At 37.8% G+C, this 24,269-nt stretch overlaps 2 protein-coding genes across 6 annotated transcripts in view; one reads left to right on the top strand and one right to left on the bottom strand.

Moving 5' to 3' along the window:
• Window positions 1–24,269, top strand: part of METTL24 (methyltransferase like 24) — a 150,627-nt gene that overhangs the window by 105,019 nt on the left and 21,339 nt on the right. For 4 of the 5 annotated variants that reach the window (XM_031012021.3, XM_063707191.1, XM_055391505.2 and 1 more), the window contains one exon: window positions 7,783–10,495. In XM_031012021.3, coding sequence (XP_030867881.1) covers window positions 7,783–8,097 — 315 coding nt within the window. In that variant the 3' untranslated portion in view covers window positions 8,098–10,495. Of the gene's footprint in view, window positions 1–7,782; window positions 10,496–20,248; window positions 20,346–24,269 lie in introns of those variants that run through there. The other variant, XM_055391500.2, reaches the window with a different exon arrangement.
• Window positions 16,164–24,269, bottom strand: part of CDC40 (cell division cycle 40) — a 51,854-nt gene continuing 43,748 nt past the window's right edge. The window contains exons 14-16 of the mRNA XM_055391492.2: window positions 22,161–22,237; window positions 19,418–19,562; window positions 16,164–18,440 (exon numbers count right to left, since the gene is read on the bottom strand). Of these exons, the coding sequence (XP_055247467.1) occupies window positions 18,263–18,440; window positions 19,418–19,562; window positions 22,161–22,237 (400 nt within the window). The 3' untranslated portion in view covers window positions 16,164–18,262. The remainder of the gene's footprint in view (window positions 18,441–19,417; window positions 19,563–22,160; window positions 22,238–24,269) is intronic.

The raw sequence follows: 24,269 nt of genomic DNA, 5'->3' as shown, positions 1-24,269 counted from the left end.
GCAAATTTGTGAGGGATTCCAAATATGTCAAGGAGCTCAAAGGGGAGCTGCTCTTGAGTTGAGGTCTGGACCTTCAGCCACTTGCCATCTTCCTCACCCCTCCTGGGCACCTGCAGTCACCTTCAGATTCTGAAAGCTCTGAGGGACTCTGAGAGAAAATTTTAGAGGAAAATTTATTGACATGGAAATACATTCATAGTCTGTTATGTTAAAAAGCAGATTTGAAAACATAGGATAATTTCAATTTTGTAGAAAATGTGTGTTTCAGTTATGCTCGTGTGTTAGAATTTGCCTTGTGTGTTTGTGTGTGCATGTGTATGTGTGTGTTTACAGCAAAGAAAAATGTTTGGGAGTTCAGAAGTAAACTGTTTTAAAATTCTGGATTATAGGTATTTTGCTTCTTTTTTTGTTTATCTATGATTTTAATTTTTAAATAATGACCATGTATTGCTTTTATAAGAAAATATTTTTTGGTTAAATGCATATTAATTTCTAGAACTCACAGCTTTAGAATATATAGTACTTGACACAATACAAGTAACTTTTACCTTTTTAAAAAAAGATTTTCATGAATAGCACTTAGTCTCTGTTCTAGTTATCTATTGCTGCATAATGAATTAGCCCCCAAGCTTAGCTTTTTAACCCAACAATTGATCCTTTGATGCTCTCTCGTAGTTTATGTGGGGCAGAGTTTTGGGAAGGGCTTTGCTGGGTGCTTCTGGCTCAGGGTCTCTCATGCAGTTGAAGCCAGTTGAAGGCTTGCAGCAGCTGGGGTTGGCCAGACATCTCTCTCTCTATTCCTATTGACTCAGGACCTCTTTATTGGTCTCTCTGCAAAGGCTAGTTTGGATTTTCTCATAGCAGTACAGCCTCGGGGCAGTCAGACACCTTTCCTGACGGCCAAAGTTTTCAGGAATGAATATACTCTTGAGCAAGGTAGAAGTTGCATCACCCTTTACGGCCTAGGCTTGAACGCCACTTAGAATCACTTCTACCAGACTGTGTTAGTCAATCAGTCATTCACAGCTCATCACAATTCTGGAGGATGGGCTACATATTTTGTGGGGCCTAGTGCAAAATAAAAATGAGGGGTCTCTTGTTCAAAACTAGTGAAGAATTTTAAGACAGTGACAGCAGAGTGTTAAATCAAGCATGAAGCCTTTCTAGGCTTGGGGCCCTGTGTGACCACATAGGTTGATCCCATGTCTCAGTGGTGGGGGTGTCAAGGCCACATGCAGAAAAGCATGTTAGATGGGAGATAATGGTGTTACATCTTTGGAAAATAATACCTACTGCAGTCTCTGTGACTCACCTTCAATTAATTTGATGGCTCACACTTTTACTAGCTAAAACCAGAGTTAACCATTAACTATAGAGGAGACACTACAGGCTGCCATAATAGTAAAAAGGATGTATTCTAAAAATGCTTATGGAGATGATGGTTGCCTCTAAATAGAGCATAGCAAAAATACCTGTTTTAGATTTGTTACGGGTTGAAGAAATTCATAGATTGAAGCCCTAACTCCCAGTGTGACTGTATTTAGAGATAGGGCCTTTAAGGAGGTGATTAAGGTTAAATGAGGTCATAAGGGTGGGACCCTAATCCAACGGGACTAGTGTCCTTGTAAGAAAAAGTGGAGACACCAGGAATGCATGCAGAAAGGCCACAGGGACAAGGCAGCCATCTGCAAGCCAAGTCGGGAGGACTTAGGAGAAACCAAACCTGCTGACACCTTGATCTTGGGTTTCTAGCCTCCAAAGGTGGAGAAAATAAATTTGTTGTTTAAACCACCCAATCTGCTTTGGTTTAAATGTTTTTGTCTCCTCCAAAATTCATGTTGAAACTGAATCCCAATGCAGCAGTTTTTTTTTTTTTGTTTTTTAAGAAAGAGTTTTGCTCTATCTCCCAGGCTGGAGTATCGTGGCGCCGTCTCAGCTCACTGCAACCTCTGCCCCCCAGGTCCAAGCAATTCTTCTGGCTCAGCCTCCTGAGTAGCTGGGATTACAGGAGTGCACCACCTCACCTGGCTAATTTTTGTATTTTCAGTAGAGACGGGATTTCGCCATGTTGGCCAGGCTGGTCTCGAAATCCTGGCCTCAAGTGATCCACCTGCCTCGGCCTCCCAAAGTGCAGGGATTACAGGCATGAGCTACTGCACCTGGTCCAATGAAGCAGTATTAAGGGGTGTGGCCTTTAGGATGTGTTCGAGTCAGGAGGGCTCTACCCGCATGAATGGGATTAGGTGCCCTTATAAAAGGGCTTGATGGAAGGAGTTTGCCCGTTTACTCCCCTTCCATCCTTTCTGCCATGTGAGGATACTTAGGTGATGCTATCTCTGAAGAACAGGTTCTCACCAGTCACCAAACCTGCCAACCTTGAACTTGGACTTCCCAGCCTTCAGAACTATATGATATACATTTTTGTTCTTTATAAATTACTTAGTCTAATGTATTTTGTTATAGTGGTGCAAACACACTAAGACACAGACCTAGCAGACTAATACGATATCTAACTAAGACTTACAAATATTTACTTTAGTTGTCCTATTTATTATTTTCTTTATTAGTCATCTTAATCCATTGAATATCCCAGGTTCTATGTCAACTGTCAAGTAAAACCAAATCTAATAACAGATGCCATGTTTTATTAATATTCCATCTTTAAAAACATTCTGATGAATAAAGGCTTTATTATTCATTTTTTCTGGAGTATTATTTGTGTCCAGTAAAAGTTCCGGTCCACTGTACTACTGTAGTTGATTTATTGATTTATATAAAGTAATATTGCTTTTAATTACTAGGGTCAATTGTTTGCAAATTTAGCCATGAATAACTTCTCTTCCCCTTTCTGTGTATGCCACTCCTCCTCTCAAGGGCTGGAGTCTATTTCACCTCCCCTTGAATGCGCGCTAGACTTGCAATTTGCCTTGACCAATGGAATGCAGTGGAAGTGACGTTTGTGACTCCCAGAGCTAGGCTTTACTTAAAAGGTGTTGCATTTTTGCCCTCTGCAGGCCAGCAGGCATGTCATAGAATCTGCGTGTTTTGCTTGAGAGCCCTCTTAAAGGGGAAAAGGCTCAGATCAGAAACTGTAGATGTGAGGATATTGAGTAGTCTGAATGAGTTCCCATATAGGGAATGGGAGAGGGCCAAAGACAAAGTGCCCCTACTGGGCCTGATCATGTGGCTGAGAAGGAACCAAGGCATGAAGTAGAGGGGTTTCACGATGGTGGTTTCAACTGGCTTTGGAAACTTGTTGACCTGCCTTGGGTTTGGCACTTGGCAAGGTCAGAGCAGTCAGTGTTGGCTGATGTAAGGACTTATCCATTAGTCAGAGTGATAACCATAATTGTCTAAGATGGTTTCTGGCCCTTGGATCTCTGGAGTAGGGCGCTTTTCCTAACTATTGGCCCTGGGAATTGGCTCCTAAACACATTGCAAAAGCCCTATTGCAAAAGCTACCCCGAACACTGTTATGGGTTGAATTGTGTCTCCCCCAAATTAATATGTTGAAATTCTAAACCTTCGTACCTCAGAATGTGACCTTATTTGGAAATAGTGTGGTTCTAGATGTAATTAGTTAAAATGAGGTCATACTGGAGGAAGGTGGTCCCTATTCCAATCTGACTGATGTCCTTATAAAAAGAGGAAATTGGGACACGCAGAGAGAGTACCATGTGAAGATGAAGGCAGAGATCAGGTGATGCAGGAGCCAAGGAATGCTGAAGATTGCTAGCAAGCCACGGGAAGCCAGGCAAGCAACACAGGACACATTCTCTCTCATGGCTCTCAGAGGGACACTTGATCTTGGAATTCTAGTCTTCACAACTGTGAGACAACACACTTCTGTTATTTAAACCTCCCAATCCATGGTCTTTTGTTACGGCAGCCCTTGGAAATGGATACAAGCACCCATGCCTCTTCCTCCCCTTTCCTTGAATCTCTGCAGTTCTGGGTGGATGATCACAGGGATAAACTTGTGCCTATGATGAGGAAGCTGCCAGATGGCATCAGGTCTTAATCCAGTTAAAAATGGAAATTCTCATTTCTTCAAAAGGTTTGTGAAAGTCACTTGATTGGATATTTCAGGTACAAGGAAAAGGAGATAATTTTTGATAGGAGGACCCCTTTAATACACTGGAAATCATACCAGTGAAGTTGTTTCACCTTCTTTCTTTGAGACCTTTCTACCCAAGAATGTCTTCGCTTATTCCAGAGTTTTCTGGGAGTTAACCTTAAGTTGTTTTTCTCCACAAACCTGATTTATCCTAACTGTATTAGGATTGGCACTTGATTATTCCCATCTAATAATTTGTATGATTTTTAGTGGCATAATTGTTGAAAGCTGATATTAGAATCTTAAAAGTGGCATATCCTATTCAGCAATGTTTAGTGCTTTATAATAACAATAATATTGGATGCATTATGGAGTAATAATGGAAATCACATTTGCAAAATCATTGCAGTAATGGGACGTTTTAAAATGTGAGAAACAGAAAAAGCACACTGGAAGAGCAGAGCATGTTTTATTCACAGCCTTTCGGCTGCCTGCACTCTCAGGTCAGAAGGCAGAGAAGAGCTTCTGTGCTCCCCAGGGGGCACCACCCTGGGCTGCATGATTTAGATCAACTTATACAATTCTGATTGAAGTGGGGGATTTTCAGTCACTGGAATCAAAAGACGGTGGGAGTGTTGTTGTGTTTGAAAATACTTTTTGCTCTTTAGAATAGATTAGCATTTTATAAATGAAAATTGGATTTTCAAAGAAAGCCTATCTTTACTACGATTTAGCCTAATAATTTGGTTCCCTTTGATTTGCTCATAACTTCTGATTGATAGTTTATTTTTAAGACGTTTGGAATAAATATACAAAATATATTCCTTATACATCACTAATAGAGTTTTTAGGTTAATTTAAAGGCGATGAACTTTACTCTGTCTTTTTAATACTTCGATGTATTCCTCACATTCAACATAAGCAAACTCACAGAAAACCATGGTGAACATGAATCTGTAAGGAACCTAAGACATTCTTGGCTATGTGAATTGATAGAACAAATGCTGGTTTTGGGTTTTGGATACTTTCTGTACCAATTAGAAAATTTTGTAAAGTTTTGATTAAATATTTCCTTTGGCAGCTTAATTCCCCTTAATCCAGGAGTATTCTGCTTAAAATTTGCCAAGATTAAACAAAGCCATGGACATGCCAGGGCAGGAGAGATGGAAAAATGAGTGAATTAATTTATTAATAATGTTTTATTTTTATTTATTTATTTTTATTTTTATTTTTATTTTGTAGAGATGAGGTCTCACTATGTTGTCCAAGGTTGTCTTGAACTCCTGGGCTCAAGTGATCCACCTGCTGGGATTACAGGCATGAGCCACTGCACCTGGCTAAATTTCACTGTGTCTGATTCACAAGAATTATTTTAGCCTGGTGTGTATTCACATGCAACCTGTCTTTGCTCAGTTCCTCTCATGAAGAAAGGTTTTGTTTTGTTTTAACTTTTTCTCTTTGAGTTTGGAACTATTGAACGGACAAACTGGTTTACAGACACCCAGGCTTTCCTAAGGCACTCAGTATTCTTCGAGTATTACCATCACTTTTTCCTTGGTGGACCAGGAGGTACAATCCAAGGCAAGAATGTGAAACCATGTTCTACAGAGTCTCAGGCATCAAGACAGAGCCCATTTTCTTGTAGCTGTTATACGTAAATTCTGTGTACCTTCTCTTCCATTCAACTCTGAAATCACCCAAGGAATGTGCGTTAGGCTGTTCTTGTGTTGCTATAAAGAAATATCTAAGGCTGAGTAATTTATAAAGCAAAGAGGCTTACTTGGCTTATGGTTCTGCAGGCTGTACAGGAAGCATGGTGCCAGTATCTGCTCCTGGTGAGGCCTCAGGGAGCTTACAAACATGGTGGAAGGCGAAGAGGTGCCAACCTATCAGATGGCAAGAGAGGGAACAAGAGAGAGGGGGGCAGAGGTGCCACACTCTTTCTAAACAGCCAGATCTTACGTGAACTCAGAGCTAGAGCTCACTCACTATCTTGAGGACAGCACCAAACCATTCATGAGGGATCCACCCCTATGACCCAAACACCTCTCACCAGACCCCACTTCCAACATTAAGAATCATATTTCAAAATGATATTTGGAGGGGACAAACATCCAAACTACGTCAGGATAGTTTGGATGTGGCACAAGGAGCCTCACGTTTGAGCCTCATATGAGAAACTTATCAAACAGACATGCAATGAGAAAGGAAAGAATGGGTAGCATACATCTTGTTGTTTATCTGTTTTTCTAAACAAGCAAAGGTATTTTCACTTTCATGGGGCAGGATATTCATGACTTCAGTCAGCAGCTTCCTGAAGGGCTGCTTAAGGTTCTGCTGTCCCCTCTTGGGGCCACAGCCTTTGCTCTTTTGCAATGATTTCCTCCAGCCTCGTTATTCCAGTTTATGTCTGAATGCTGTCAGCTTTCCTCCACATGGTAGAATTATCCCCCTTGAAAAGTGCTCTGCAAATGTAAAGTGGCAATATTGATAATAATACTTTACTCACTGAGCCATATTCGCTCTCCAGATAGCACCTTATTTTCCAAACTCCAAACCTCTTTGAGACTCTGAGTTACCCATTTTTCCTCTTGGGTGTATTGGAAGAGGCAATGTTATGTAGGGGTTAAGAATACAGGCTCTGTAGACAGACTCTGTTCAGAGTTCATCACTGCCTCTCTAGCCATGTGACTGGGAATGGGTTCCTCACTGAGTCTGGTTTCCTGAACTTTAATTAGGGATACTCACAGAATCACCCTTACAGCATTATTGAGAGGATTAAATGGATATTGCAAGGGGAAGCCCTTAGCATGGTGTCAGGCACATATAACTACTTGGTAAAAATGAGCTTTCATTGTGTTTAGGGTTCTGGTGTTCTAACGGATTTTTTGCACAGGCAGCGAAAAGGAGCTGATTCTCATAACTTGATTAATTGCAAAATATTGATATTCCAATCCTCTTCTTCCTTTATTCTGTCTCACTTGAATGTGAACTTGTGTTCATTAAATAAGCAGAGGATGGTGTTGCTTTTTTTTTTTTTAAGAATGCTATACTGGTATGTACATTGTAAAGAAATCATAGGATAATATTTTTTTTATAGTCCAATATTCAGATACTCAATAACTTTTTCCTTGATGTCCAGTCTCGATGAAGTTGGGGTTGGGGGGATGAGGCCTGCAAGATAGTCCCTGCAGGCAGTAGCCCTTTGTCACTTCCTTTCTATAGACACCTTCTGTCAGGACTTCGCAGAGTTTCCTGGGGTGGCATACTTTGTGGGGTGCACAGAGGTCTGTGATACACTCACTCTACCTTCTCCTTCTCAGATATCCATTCCCACTGGGCAGAAAGCAAGAGGGTCTGTTGTGATTTTTGCCTGGTATTTCATCATTTATATATTAACATATATTAACATAACAGGCTCACGCCTGTAGTCCCAGCTACTCAGGAGGCGGAGGCAGGAGGATTGCTTGAACCAGGAGTTTTATACCAGCCTAGGCAACATATCGAGACTGCCATCTCTTAAAAACAAGAACAAAAAACCAAAACATTTAGTATGGAATGGGGTTAGAAATTCATGTCATAAATGCAAATGGCCACTTGAAAACCACCCTCAGCTCTAAAATTTTAAAAATTCTGTTTCCTTCAGAGGTAGCTATAATGTGAAACTCCTGACATCAAGATGGTTTTACTAAATCTGCTAATCTCATTTAATTGCTTTGTTACAGATTGACATTCTCAAGGCAGATCTGGAAAGTGCAGAATGGAAAGTTTTGGAAAATCTTATTCTGGAAGATGTTCTTGAGCAGATTGGACAGCTCATCTTTGAGATCCATCTCCACTGGCCTGGGTTTGAGGTCAGTGGCAGTGACAGCAGCGTTGTGCGGTTCTGGTACAGCCTTCTCAAAGAGTTAGAACAAAAGGATTTCAGGCTTTTTCACAGTTACAAAGATTTATCTAAACCTCAGCTATTCTTGAAGAAAGACATTTTCAATGCAAGTAGCTGTTATACTCTGAGTTGGGTGAATACAAGATGGAAATAGGATGCAGGATGTCATCAAGAGCACAAGAAAATATTTGCAGAATGGAGCATGTCCATGATTCTAATCATGAGTTTACTCATCCAGTCTCCTGCTAGCCTGTGCCCTGCTTGAGGCAGGGAGTGTGTTATTGCAGGGCATGCAGCCTAGTGCTTGGCATGTGATGGGGCACAGTCAATACTTGTTAAAGGGATAAACAGTCACCCCTATTTGCCCAGACTCTTCCTTCACCTTAACTTGGAAGATTATCCCCAACTCATCACAGTTTTCCCTAAAATTCTCTATGTATCTATAATCTATGAATTCACCAACATTGAAATGAAATTATATAAATTTCCTATTTTTACTAGGTTGGTGATATTTTTAAGTTCTTCCCCTACTGTTTAAAATAGGGTTTTAAACTTGAATTTGACCCTCCTTTTTCAAGGTCTTTCTTATTTACCTTGTTAATGATATTCTTTACAACCTTGTAGATTTCAGTCATTCCTTCTCAGCCTTTGCTGAGGCCATGCTGTGGCTTTCTAAGCAGCAATACTTCTGATTTCTGGGAACTCGGATGCACCAAATTCTGTCACTGAGTTAAAGAGACTAGACTATCAAGAGCTTCAACTCGAAGGTGTAAGTTCCAGTTCGAGACCAAGTCTGAAGGTCTTGACCTCACCAAGACCCATGTCCCAGCTTGAAGACAGCCAGACAGAGAATTAATTCTCCCTTACTGCCTTAGGTTCTATTCAGGCCTTCAACCGGTTGAATGAGGTCCACTCACACTGAGGTGAAGAATCTGATTTATTTAGTCTACTGATTTAAATATTAATCTCATCTAGAAATATCCTCACAGATACACCTAGAATAATGTTTAACTAAATATCTGGACACCCTTTAGTCCAGTTAAGTTGACACATAAAATTAACCATTGTAGGTAGGTAGGTAGATAAATAGATAGATGATAGATAGATAGATAGATAGATAGATAGATAGATAGATAGATAGATAAAGATAGATTTTCCTACTGGCATGTTTCACCATTTTCTTGACTCACATATTCTGGTTTCCATCTGGCTCCTTCGGTCTGTGCTCTCCTCACTGAAGTAAGGCCTTTAATGATTACTTCATTATAAGTCCATGAGTAATATGATTTGGCTACGTCCCCAACCAAATCTCATCTTGAATTGTAGTTCCCATAATCCCCACATGTTGTGGGAGGCACCTGGTGAGAGGTAATTGAATCATGGGGGTGGTTTCCTCCATGCTATTCTCATGATACTGAGTAAGTTCTCATGAGATCTGATGGTTTTATAAGAGGTGTCCCCCTTCACTTGGCTCTCATTTTTCTCCTTCCTGCTGCCATGTGAAGAAGGATGTGTTTGCTTCCCCTTCCACCACGACTGTTAAGTTTCCTGAGGCCTCCCCAGCCATGCTAAACTGTGAGTCAATTAAATCTCTTTCCTCTATAAATAACTCAGTCTCAGGTATATCTTCATAGCAGTGTGAGAATGGACTAATACTTTGGGTATTACACTTTTTAGATTTTACGTATTTGAAAAAGCACTTGCTTTTTATACCTGAATAAAGTTTATTTGTTCACAGAGAAAAAAAAAGAGCTTCAACTCAAGATGCTTTTTATACTCAGCCTTAATTCCCCTTCACTTCCTATTAAACTAAGCACAGAGCAGAATCTGGGTATCTTTGCTGTTGCCTCTTCTGCCTTCAAACATGATTTACCACCCACAGACTTGCCTATGCTGTCAAATCTTTTTTTAAAAAATACATTATCTCTAATAATGTTAAGTGCATTTTTCTTTACTCCCAGTTGGCATCATTTACACGATTGTGGCCTGAGGACCATCGTCTCACTTTCGTAGGATAGTTAGACAGTTTTTCAATAGCACCGATCCTTTCTACATTAAAAGTTAAGTAGAAAGTTTAGGTTCTCAGCGGTTCAAATGCTCTCCCTCATTACTATTTACAGGATTAAACATGTGCATAATTTCCTAAAATTCTATTTCAAATAAATAGCATAAAAACCACATTATTACCTTATTGTCAATTAAATATATTTTTTGGCATTTTTATATCCTGAGTATAAAACTGTATGTACATTGCTCAAAAACTGGGGGGAGAGAGTAGAATGCCGATTATTACTAGACTTTACCCCTTTTCCCAATTTTGTACTTCCTTCTACCCTCAGACATTCCCCAGGTTGGCTCTTTGTTTCTTGAAGTGGTTTGAAAATGCCATTCCTCAAGTGAGAAATCAAATCATATTAGACTTGGATGACCTCACTAGCTTGAGTTGAAAAGAGAACAGGACTTTCTGAGTTAGTTGTGATAATTAAAAAATATATACACATGAGCTTTTTATTTTAAAACTCATAGTCCACTAATAAAAGTTGTTGAGCTGAGAGGACTGACTTGAGTAAGTGTGATCTGAAAAGGCAGTTTAGTCATTTCAATGTACAGAGGTATTTCAAATGTGCAGAAGGGTCCACACACACTCTAAATTGGTTTATACTGTTAGTTTATATGGTGTCATCTCCAAAGCAAAGCTAACTTTAGCCCAGTTCTGTTTGGATTATATAACAGATTTATTTTCATAAAATTTTTATATACTGAAATATATAAACATTTTTATACATTAAAGTGTAGAAAGTGTATTCATATTAAATGTCCAGTCTGATCAGCTTTTAGATATGTAGCACACCCATATTAAGATTTTTAATTTGTGGAATTGGAGATTTAGGGCATTACTGAAAGCCCCTTTGTCTACGGCAAGTTAACTATTTATTTCAGGTTGGTGGTGTTGAGCATTGACTTCATCACGCTATATGTACCTGAAGCAAGAATGAATGTACTGTTAAAAAACAATATATCACGAACACATCCAGCCACGCTGATTGACCAGGCAGCCTGTTTAATAGTTATCCATACTTATTTTATGCTTATTTCTAAAATGGTCCTTCATTCTCTTCATGGATAGTTTCAAATTTGTGATGAGTATACTGATGGTTGTTAAGGTTTTCCTGCCTCTAGAGTTTATTATGTTTATAATAAATAAACATAATAAATTTCTTAACCTCAGCACTATTGCCATTTGGGCTGGATAATTCTTTACTGGGGGAGGGCTGTTCTGTGCATTGTAGGATATGTCCCCGAGGGGGCAAAATCACCCACTGTGGAGAACTACTGGTGCAGGCCATGAGAAGAGGACCAGGCTACTGTAGCACTGTTTACTTGTGAACAGGCAAACACAAGATCCTCTTATGAGGAACAGGCAAAACCATAATCATCACCACCACAACCACCACAAGAGCAACACAAACAACACATAACAAACAAACAAAACCAAGAGTTACTCTTTACTGAGAGCTTACTGTCTGCCAGACCATGTGCATAGCTTATTCCTAATTCTCCCAACAAGGAAGTTTATTTTTTTCCAATATCATGAGTAAAGAAATTCTGAGAGAGGCCAGGCGCAGTGGCTCACGCCTGTAATCCCAGCACTTTGGGAGGCCGAGGCGGGCAGATCACGAGGTCAGGAGATCGAGACCATCCTGGCTAACATGTTGAAACCCTGTCTCTACTAAAAATACAAAAAATTAGTGGGCGTGGTGGCATGTGCCTGTAGTCCCAGCTACTCAGATGGCTGAGGCAGGAGAATTGCTTGAATCTGGGAGGTAGAGGTTGCAGTAAGCCAAGATTGCGCCACTGCACTCCAGTCTGGGTAACAGAGAGAGACTCCATCTCAAAAAAAAAAAAAAAAAAAAAAAAAAGGAAACTCTGAGAGGTTAAATGGCTTATTCAGATTACTCAAGTTGTAGATGGAGGAACAGTCATTTACATTTCGGTCTGTCAGATCCCAAAAAGCCGATGTTTGGTCCCATCCACAATGCAGCTTCCAAAGCCTGTACCAAACATAAGATGCTTTGTCCAAAGGACTCATTTTTGCCTCCCTATTAGTAAAACAGGAGTAGGGGGAAACTACAAATAGAAAAGGCCTGCAAGTTTGAGTCAGAATTATTTTGTAGCATGCAGGTTTGCTGGACTTAAATCATCTACTTGATTAAAGTATGCCTGCCAAATGGAACCTTACTGAAGAAATATGGAGACCCAACAACTTCTCCGTCAATATATTTAGGTTGCCAGAAAAGCTCTTGCAGGCCTGGAAATGACTCTTCTTCTGGCTTGTCCCAGTACTTGTTACTTTCCTCCTGGGTTTTAGAAATGGCAGTCACTTGGAGTTGCTTAAGCAAAGTAATTCTCCTTTGCTTAAAACTAGTCTTTGACTTGCAGATAAATGAGCTAAGATGTGAATATCTGTGACATGCATCTCTTACATTTTTACTAGAGCAGTGTTCATAAATGATTCTGAAAATACACATTTGATAATGCTTTTATCAAATGAGTAACAATGCTCTTTTGTAGGTGTAAGGCATATGAGGATGAAAGAGATTCACAAGTTGCCTTTTAGCATAAACTCTGTATCATAATTTGTTAAAGAAAAACAATTTTCCCCTTCTTTTCTTACAGTGCTTGTATTTGATGCAGCTATAATATAAAAGGTTATCATATAAATATTTGTAACTATTTGACATGTTCAAATGAAGAACCAGGGAGAAGTGAACAAATTTCTACTAGAATTGACTGAAGGTCCAAATTTACCTCAGGATAGGGCATAAACAAACTCACGGGTTTACAGTGTTTAGTCCAAATCAGTTATTCATGTAAGCATTTCTGCCTTAGTTATAAGATCTTTTAGTAAGTATAAGAATTGCATTTTTTAAGCATTAAATATTTAGATTTTGCAAAGCTTGGATTAGTCCCAGGAAGCCAGGCTTACCATATTTTGCTAGTGTAAAAATGATGACTTCATTGGCTGGGCGTGGTGGCTCACGCCTGTAATCCCAGCACTTTGGGAGGCCGAGGCGGGCGGATCACGAGGTCAGCAGATCGAGACCATCCTGGCTAACACAGTGAAACCCCGTCTCTACTAAAAATACAAAAAATTAGCCGGGCGCGGTGGCGGGCACCTGTAGTCCCAGCTACTCGGGAGGCTGAGGCAGGAGAATGGCGTGAACCTGGGAGGCAGAGCTTGCAGTGAGCCGAGATCGAGCCACTGCACTCCAGCCCGGGCGACAGAGCGAGACTCTGTCTCAAAAAAAAAAAAAAAAAAAAAAAAAGAACTGGAAGACAGGCCTGAGGAAATTACCCAAAATGTAGCAAGAAAAATATGAGCATTTGTATTTTTTATATGAGATATTTTACGATCAGATTGAACCTTACAATGTTTTTCAGAAGATGAGGCAGTATACTGAATATCTGAGCCACTCTTACGTAAAATGTGGTACTATAACTGTACTGTGCAATGTGGTAGCGTCTAGAGGCATGTTACTACTGAGCACTTAAAACTGTGGTTCACTGAGAAACTAAATTTTAAATTACATTTACTTTTAATTAATTTAAATTATTATACAGTCACATACCACATAATAACCTTTCGCTCAGTGACAGACCACCATATGATGGTGGTCCCCTGAGATTATAATGGAACTATGCAATGGAGTAGGCTATACCACCTAGGTTTGGTACGTACGTTAACTCTATGATGTTCGGACAACAATGACATCGCCTAATGACACATTTCTTAGAACCTATCCTCATTGTTAAGCAACACGTGACTGCACTTGATTTAGTTATTGGAAAACTTTTAAGTATGTTTGAAACAATTTGGGCATGTAAATCTACTTTGTATGAAAGATAAAATACTTTGATGAAAATGTAGTGTCTGAATTGAGATGTGCTATAAGTGTAAAATATATACCAGATTTCAGACTCCATATGAAAAAGGAAAATATTAATTTTTAAAATAATTGAGTACATCTTCAGATAAAATTTTGAATATGTTAAAATATATTATTAAGTCCCTTTTAAACCTGGCTATTAGAAAATTTAAAATCACATATATGACTGACATATGTCTATTGGACAGAAGTGTATTAAAACAAATAAAAAATGGAGATCTGAGTTGCTCCCCCAGATCTAAAACGCTGGAGGCTGGAGAGTGGGGAATGAAAGAAACTCATTTGATGACAGCTATTGCAGATATAAGAAGCTGTAGAATCAAGAGTTTCACTTTCACTTACTGTCACTAAAAATAAAGTCACTCTAAGGGTGCTGGCTGCAAGTCTGTGACTTCTTTAAGTTCCAGATAAAATTGCAATTAGGTTTAGAAAGTTGTTTCCACAATTATTAAAGTGACTATGAATATGAAACATGTACACATATACTATGTACATACATTATACACACATATACATGTGTACAGTGCATATTTTTGACCAGCTAAATTTCTCTTTGACTTTACATGTCCCACACAGTCTAGTTTCCCAAATGCCCAAGATAAATTTGGGACTCTACCTCAGTGCTTCTCATTTGGGGATCTTGCTAAAAGTGCCGACTTTGATTTGAAGGTCTGAGTTGGGAACAAAAATTCTACACTAAAAAAAAGCTGGCCGGGCATGGTGGCTCACGCCTGTAATCCCAGCACTTTGGGAGGCTGAGGTGGGCAGATCACCTGAGCTCAGGAGTTCGAGACCAGCCTGACCAACATGGAGAAACCCCATCTCTACTAAAAATACAAAACTAGCTGGGCTGTGGTGGTGCATGCCTGTAATCCCAGCTACTCGGGAGGCTGAGGCAGGAGAATCGCTTGAACTCGGGAGGCAGAGGTTGTGGTGATCTGAGATCGCACCATTGCACTCCAGCCTGGGCAACAAGAGTGAAACTGTCTCAAAAAAAAAAAAAAAGCTTTCTAGTGATTAGATATTTATTTGTGTGTCTACATATATATATAAATATATATTTTCAATTTGAATCTTCAGTTAGTTCGTTCATTTTACTCAGTGATCAAAGAAACATTTCATAACCTGAATTTTGAGCCCAGTGCTGCAATAGACACTTTCCTCCCATTGGATCTTCTCTTCTTCTCAGGCCCTTCGTACTTGCCTTGTTTTTACTGTATTTCATCAATTATTTTATGATATACTAAGAAAGAATTAAATGCTGCCCATTAAACTATGACATTCATTTATTTTAACTATAGCCCTATTCAAAAATGTCAAAATGTGAAAAATATGCATCTGTGATGATACATGGAATCAGTTTCCCCAGGTCTCACTTTGAGACCCACATTTAATACTGCTGAAGGATACTGGGGCCTGGATGCCACTTTATACCCCTTCCCATACCTGAATTCATGATGGCTCCCCCAAATAATTCCTACTTTCTTCTGAATTCTACATCTCAGTAAGCAACGCAACCCCTAGGTAATTCAGATGCAGAGGTTCTCAGTCCATACCCTGAGAAACAATGTTCTCCAAGAAAAGTCTCTATAATTGTTCCCAGTGTTGTGATATTTATGGTTACCATCTAAGGGTTTGCTATTTCAAAGTCAATGTTTTCTTACAGGTATTTTATAAATATACCAAGGATACCAGGCAGCCCCACAATGTAGCCTCAAGAACTACTTAGAAATGTAGCTGTGTAACACTACTCCCTGTTTTTTAATCTTAAAATTTGTTCCTTGTTTAGGACAAAATATTTCCAGCTTGTGACTCAATATTTAAATATTCATTCTAGTAAATCTTTCACTAAAGCATCACTTTTATCGTAACTTTTAGGAAGGAAATCTGTCCTGGATATGACAAAAAGGCTGCAATAAGGAAAAGGAGCCAGATGGTAACCACCTAAGTCCAGTAACAATGTGATCTTGAGACTTTTTATGCTGAAATATAACCCCACTCATTTATGTACTCTAAACTGTTGTGTAATCATGACTTAGTGCCACCACTAAATGAATATGGGATGTGTTAATGTGCTCTGAGGGTACTGCCATGTATTTTATTATATAATTATAAACCCATTGATATACCTGAATAAACCACATCCACCTCTAAAGCATTATTTCTCTCCATATGACCCATTTAAAACTGCAAATGGCTTAATCTAGTGTCTCAATACACTTAAGACTCAAAAGGAGACTAAAGATGAACAAGATGAACATTTTGATAGCACTTTCTACAAAAAATGCTTTATTTAAAAATATGATCTTTTTAAAAAGGAGACAACTTTTATACACACTTACTTTAGAAACAGTCAAAAACACAACAGAATCAATCCAGATTTAGAAATGATGATTTGTAACATACAATATTGGTATGCTGAACAAGACAGTTTTTAAATGTATGATTCTTTTTGTCCCTTCACATTTCAATAATTCACATTTGTTAAAACTAGTGGTTGGGACTAAAGAAAAGGTCATATCTGAATCCTTTCCCCTTCAGAAATCTGTCACCCTTCTGGGCAGTTACAGAAATGGCAGCAGCTAGGCAATGTTTGTATTTCTTTGGGTGCCTCTGTGTCAAAAAATATATCTCCGCTTTTATTCTTTTTCTATGAAATTTATATTTATGTGGCTATAGGGCCTGGTCGTATGTCCCACGCCTTTTAAAATCTAAATTTCTAAAAACAGACACTCCGTAAGGGCAAGGAGCATACACTGCTATGACCTCACTGGACTCAGAGCTTAATGCTCTTAGGTTATCAGCAAGAGACATGATTTTGATCTTCCAGTTAGCACTCCAAGCCGCTATCAACCAATCTTTTTCAGCACGGTAGTGAAATATTTCAAACCATATTCAAACATCTAATATAGATTTATAATAAAACAGGAAAAATGGCTTGCCAAATTAAAGTGCTATGAGCTATTACATTCAAGAGGTTATCTTGATTTTATTTTATTTTTTGAGGTGGAGTCTCGCTCTGTCGCCCAGGCTGGAATGCAGTGGCATGATCTCAGCTCACTGCAACCTCCACTCCTGCGTTCAAGCAATTCTCCCTGCCTCAGCCTTCTGAGTAGCTGGAATTACAGGCGCCAGCCACCATGCCCGGCTAATTTTTGTGTTTTTAGTAGAGACGGGGTTTCACTATGTTGGCCAGGCTGGTCTTGAACTCCTGACCTCAGGTGATTCACCTGCCTCAGCCTCCCAAAGTGCTGGGATTACAGGCATGTGCCACCGTGTCCGGCCTATCTTGATTTTATAATCTGATGTTTTCAAAAACTATTTTTCACCATGGCCGCTGCTTCTCAAACTGGGGAACCCTAGCCATCTTCCAGGAGTGTCATTTTTTTTTTCAGACATAGAGGTTTAAAAATTTTTTAATCTTAAAAAGTCCTGTTGTATATATTCACAGGTAAAATAAGAATAATTTTAAAGATAAAACATATGACTTCAAAGAAATTACAAGTTGACATCTTGGACTCTACCCCTCGTACTTTACCTCCTATGAGGAGGATTTCAGTAATTACAGCTGCGAAGCAATGACCTAGGAGATCCTGATTTCTCAAAGCGTAGCCAGGTCTTTACTGACAGTGAATGTAAATACAATTCAAAGTCTTGGTGCATTCTCCTGAGTTCCATCTTCAGATATAATGTAATTCTCTGATTAAATATATATAGTCCTGTCTATACTGATCAGGAATTAAGTCAACAAAAGAACTCTGGACTGATTTTGATTTTTCATTGTTTATAATTAGAGGAATGCTACAGTTAAAGATTACTGCTTTACAACTAAAAATATACAACATATATCATCAAAGGGAGTGGAACTCATGAAGCCAAAAGATTAAAACTTGACCCAGTGAAAATAATAGGGAGAGTAACTGTGGGTGATTTTATCCTTCTTCCAAATTTACAATAAAATATATTATCCCTATTCTTTACTGCCCTTTTGGTTGAAGAGGTAAATACATGCATTTTTCTGAATAATTAATTATAACACCTCCTCTAGAATCCCAAATCCACTAGGGATTCTTTCTTGACCCCAAAGAGATGCTTTCAGTATGTCATGAGTATAAACTCAAACTGCTTGCCAATTATAACTACTTGTCAAATAGAAAGTCAATAGCCACTTTCTGTATAAATAACATTTATAAAAAACAAAATGAAGTTGCAAATGAAATTATGTCAAATTTACAGTTTCTTTTTTTAAACAAAGGGTCAATGTCATCAACATTATCTGTAAATCAAGTTATCATCAGATACATTTAATAATTAAATATAAATATGACAATGGATCAAAAATGATCCCAGCTAGTTTAAGGATTAATCTCATTAATCCCACAATTTAATGAGACCATCCCAACCACATGTTATGACCTTAGAAGTTTCATGAGGATGCCACACTGCACCTATACACACTTTATCATGAGCTTTAAATCGACTGTAGAGTTTTGTGGTCTTCCAGTCCCAAATGTTTAATTTTCCATTTCCATCTCCTGAAATCACATAACTATAATGGGAAGAAAGATAAATTCAAATTATTAAAATACCTTAAATTGATAAGGCGAATGAGGAATAGCGACGTTATCTTTTCACGTTAACATTAAAAAAAAAATCCAATGCAAATATACAATACTCAGAATAAGATGGTAGAACATGAAGCAGTCTATAATTTGAAATTCTATTAAAAAAACCTCCCAACCAATCTGAGAGTAGGAAATTATTTTTAACTGGGAAGACTGGGAGTCCCAGGAGCCACAATGAATGAGGTTACACAATCAGTCTCTAGATAGTCAGAAACAGAGACTGGAGAACCAATTCCACATATAGCTAGGGAACACCTTTAGATCTATTCTATCACAGTAGGCTCTAACACTTTCATAATTACTTTTTGGCTTTAATATCTTTTGAATACATCTAAGACTGAATCAGAGGTAGGCCCAATTACTAGGCTAAACAAACAAAGTTACTGGGATTTCTAAATTACTTCTGCCTATACATTTTAACTAAGAACCATGCTGTAGGCTTCACAAATCCAGTGTGACCTAGAAATATTCAAAAGCTGGATTTGAGGTTTCAGCACAAACAAGCTGTAGTGAAGCTGTAACTGCAACACTGTAATACACAATTAATTCTTCTGGTGTTCATTCAATCATAGCAATACAGTGATTATAGCACTTCTAGTCTTGCTTAGAAAAGCAGAGAAAATAAGGCATTGGTTATATAGACAGGGATTTATTAGGTGGCTAAAGGGCATAAGCCTAAGTAATAGAAGGGAATATACTGAAGCAAGAACCTAAAAAAAGCAAAATGTAATTTTCCTAATTTGTTCTTGCCTTTATATCCAGCATTTTGACAATTTTGACAGATTATCGAGTTCTCATAAAAACATATTACGTGAGAGTGATGTGTCAAGTGTTATTTGTACAACAACAGTTTATATCATCATATTTGAATACGAGAATGGATTAGAAGATTTAAACTTACCTCATGTCTGGTGAAAAGTCCACCTGACAAGCATAGCCTGCTACCATATGGCCCTTAAAAATTTTTTTCTTATTTAATCTAAATCTGTTCTGTGCTCCAAAAATTAAGATTTGGTTGTCCATTGATTGGCATGCTAGCCATTTTCCTGTAAATTCAATAAATGAGGTATTTTAGAGGAAGACTAAAACAATTTTCAAAACTTTTTATTTTAAATATGTTCACTGTGATTAATACAAGTTTTGCTCCCAAATACTTTATAATACTAAAAAATAAATTTACTATACCACCTGTAAAATGTTACAAATATGTCGCTGGCAAGAGGTATTAATATATAAACTAATGGCTTTTGCATATACAATCCTATATCATTGAGCACTCTCATATAAAAGTTTTTAAAAAAATAAGGAAATATAGAAATTCCAAGCTTAATGTTAAAGAAATAAGCTAAAAGTTATGAAATGAAATTAATTTATAGTAAGTATAGACAACAGAACTATGGGAAATAGGAGAAAGAGACTTATCTGTGGTAATTACAGAATAAAGAAAGATTAAGGGGTGAGAAAGCCTAGAGTTATTAAATAAAACTATACAAAAAAAGATATAATTTTAAAAATTATAGTAACTTTTTAAAAGGCTACAATGCTTTTCTCTACTTAGGATTCATCAAAGCCCCTGGAGCCTAAACTGCAGCGTCTATAGTCATGCACCACTTAACAATGTTTTGGTCAATGATGGACCGCACATGTGACTGTGGTCCCATAAGATTATAGTGCCAAATTTTTACTGTACCTTTTCTATGTTGAGATTTTACTGTACCTTTTCTATGTTTAGATACACAAATGCTTACCACTGACTACATTATTCAGAACAGCAACATGCCATACAGGGGTAAAGCCTAGGAGCAACAGGCAATACCATACAGCCTAGGGTAAGTAGACTATACCATCTAGGTTTGTGTAAGTACTCTGCGTGATGTTCACAAAATGACAAAATCACCTAACACTGCATTTCTCAGAAGTACCTTTGTTGTTAGGAATGCATGACTATACTTGCATCCTATATATAGTCATCCCTTGGTATCTGTTGGGAATTGGTTCCAGGATCTGCACCCCTACCCAATACCAAAATCCACAGATGCTCAAGTCCCTTATATAAAATGGCATAGTATTTGCATATAACCTACATATCTCCTGTATACATTAAATCACCTCTCGATTACTTATAATGCCTAATACAACGTAAATGCTTTGTACCTAGTTGTTATGCTGTGTTGTTTTTAATTGTTGTATTGTTATTTTTTATTGTTTATTTTGTTGAATATTCTGGATTCGTGCTGGTTGAATCCCAGGATGTGGTGCTCATGGATACAAAGGGCCAACTGTACATGTAAACATTACTTACTAAGGAAACAGACTTAAATAATGCCTGAGTGGGTAAATGGCCTTGTTCAAGATGGGCAGAAAATCTGTAATAGGTGGTTTAAAAATACGCTACATGAAATACAGATGCACAGTGACGAAGTATATAATCTAGCAATGATCAAAAAAAGGTTCAGTTAGGTTGCTCTTCTCATAAAAATGATAGAGCATTTGACAACTATTACCATTTGCTTGTGTCAGAGGCCCTGATGGAACAGCAAATTCTTCCTTGCCCTACACTTGGAGTTAATTATGTGAATTGACAGTGGTTTCAATGACAAGGTTCCCCAAACATCAGAACTCCCACTTTAAGACTCTCATGTAAAGCTATAATTACATCAGTATATTGTCAGTGTATCTGTAGCACAAATTATCTTGTACTTAAAAGACAATGGATTAAACAATATTAAATAGATTTATCTTCTTAATTTTTGCCTGAGAAAATCTTTTATAGTGAATTGCTAAAGTGTTCTCTCATTATGGAGAATCAGACCAAAACTTCCTATCCCCTGAAAGAGTTTACAATAAATCACTATTATTATTATTTTTTTTTAGAGAGAAGGGTCTTGCTCTGTTGCCCAGGCTGGAGTACAGTCACACGATCATAGTCAATCTCCTGGCTCAACCAAACTGCCCATCTCAGCCTCCCAAGTAGCTAGGGCTACAAATGTGCACCACTATGCCAGCTGATTTTTAAAATTTTATTTTGTAGAGATGAGGTCTCTCTATGTTGCCCAGGCTAGTCTCGAACTCTTGGGTTCAAGTGATTCTTCTGCCTTGGCCAAATCATTATTAAATGATTTACTGAACGTGATTCTGTTTGGAAGGAGAATTAGAAAAGAAAACTCTGGCCGGGCATAGTGTCTTAGGCCTGTAATCCCAGCACCTTGGGAGGCTGAGGAGGGAAGATCACTTGAGCCCAGGAGTTTGAGACTAGCCTGGGCAACAAAGGGAGACCCTGTCTCGAAAAGAAGAAAAGAAAAGAAAAAAGAAAAGAAAAGAAAAGAGGGGAGGGGAGAGGAGAGGAGGGGAAAAGAAAAAAGAAAAGAAAACTGATTGTTAAATAGAAATCTGATGTTCAATCAATGTTAGCTGTAAATCATTGTTTCTTTTATTTTTATTTAAAAAGAGGCACAGAAAAGTAGGTGAGGTGACTTACATATGAAAACCAGTAATTCTTTCTAATATTGTAAAGATTACCTTATACAAGTAATGGCACGGTGACAAACTTCCCCAAGAAGGAAGGGGCCAAAGTTCTTTTGAATAAAGAAATCACACCGTATCTTAGAAGCTCATTTAAAAATACAATCTACATACTAACTCACCATTTGGAGACAAAGTCACTGCAGGCATTGAGTGCATACTGGGTTCTGCTATGTACTTGAAATCCACAGGGATATCCCTAAAAATTTTAAATAGCATATCAGAATAAGCAACTTTTAAAAAGTACCTTCAGAATTATCTCTGGAACAAAGGAATAATATACAAATAAAAGCAAACTCTTGATATTATATATTTAATAAATCTTTCATGAAACTTTCTGGAAGAAGAAAAATCACAAGATGACACTGTACTGCTTATGGTAAATCCTGTACTTGATAAATCACTTTCCATGATCATTATAACAGTGGCGGTGATTTTGTTTTCTATTTCATTTAAACTTTGGCCTTTATGTTAAAAAATCTGTTACTGAAAGAAAGTTCTTTAATAATGTACCATGGTGATGGATACACTAAAATCTCAGAATTCACCACTATATAATTCATCCATGTAACCAAAACCCACTTTTACTCCAAAAGCTGTTGAAATAAAAACAAAAATTAAATAAAAAATGTACCATGGTAGGGTGAAGCAAGATGTCTGAGGTAAGCCTATGGGGAAGTGTTATTTACTGGCTAGCCTACCTTAACTTGAGGAGGTGAGAGTGTTAAACAGCCTGCAGCAATGCAGGTGGATGGCAGGCAAAGCTGTAGGGATCTGTGAGCTGATCTAGCCCATCCAGAAATGATGATAAATGATGATAAATAAATGCTTGGTACCTGGACTATCTTCAGTTTACATGTAAAGCATTTCAAATGTGTTTGGTGAAGGAGAAAAAACATAAAAAAAAAAAAAACTCATGTGAGTGATAAAAGAATGAAAAAAAAATTAAAAAGTAGCCACCTAAATTTAGAACCATCAAAAGTTCTAAGTGCCTTTTCATTTTCAATATTCTCCATGCTAAAAATTCTTTTCTGAAAGGAGTTTTGGTCTTGTTGCTTTTCATGAGACCAGAAATATTTTTTTTGTAATCTGATGAATAACACAGATTATACAGCAACAATTTCAATTTCAAACCCTGTTTCAAGTTCCAATACTTTGATTAACTGGAAAATAATAATAATTTGCCTTAATATAAGGATTTTCTCTATTTATTCATCCATCCAGCGGAAGGAGGAAATGACTAGAAAAAACTTCTATCAGGGTTATGGTCAGAGGAAAACATTTTCAGGTATAACCTGGGGAATAACATCATTTGTCAGATCTCCAACCCTTTATACCTCTATGGTACCAATGAGAACTGACATTTATAATGACCCAAAAGTATTAAAAAGAGCTGCAAATGAAAAAAGACTTGTTTCTTCCCTCCTCGTATTGTTAGTGGTTAATAATTTTACAACATGAATTAAAACATAAGAATTTTCTAAATTAACCACAGTCCAGGTTCATATTGATCAATGTGTTAACAAAAGTAAACAAAAATATTCAAATGGATACCTTATTTCAAGGAATCTTCATACCAGGAGCTGTGGAAGAAGAATTTGAACTACCCGGTGGACTTCATTATTTCTAGCAAAAATGCCTGCTAGGCATAGTTATATTTAATAAACACAACATGGCTGGGCGTAGTGGGTCACATCTGTAATCCCAGCACTTTGGGAGGCCAAGGTGGGTGGATCACCTGAGGTCAGGAGTTCGAGACCAGCCTGGCCAACATAGCAAAACCCCATCTCTACTAAAAATACAAAAATTAGCCGGGTGTGGTGGCACATGCCTGTAATCCCAGCTACTTGGGAGGCTGAGGCAGGAGAATTGCTTGAAGCCAGGAGGTGGAGGCTGCAATGAGCCGAGATCATGCCACTGTACTTGACACTCTAGCCTGGGTGACAGAGCAAGACTCCATCACAAAAATAAATAAATAAACAAACAAACAAACACAGCACTATTTTCTAATTGGATACTGTAATTCAGTATAATAAGCTAGTAACTCACATCTTGCAAATAATCTCCAGTTTAAAAATGAATTCACGAAAAAAACCTAATAAATGTCTATGAATTTTTAAAGCTAAATGATAAACAGTAGTGTCAACTTCTATAAAATTTTATTTAAAAAATATTTTACCAAAATAAATGCCTTCTGGAAAAAACATGCCTATGACATTTCATGCATTTGG

Source organism: Gorilla gorilla, chromosome 5 (assembly GCF_029281585.2).
Source record: "Gorilla gorilla gorilla isolate KB3781 chromosome 5, NHGRI_mGorGor1-v2.1_pri, whole genome shotgun sequence".
In the NCBI taxonomy this organism is placed as follows: Eukaryota; Metazoa; Chordata; class Mammalia; order Primates; family Hominidae; genus Gorilla; species Gorilla gorilla.
The sequence above is the reverse complement of the archived record's forward strand: the minus strand, read 5'-3'. Positions and strand labels throughout refer to the sequence as shown.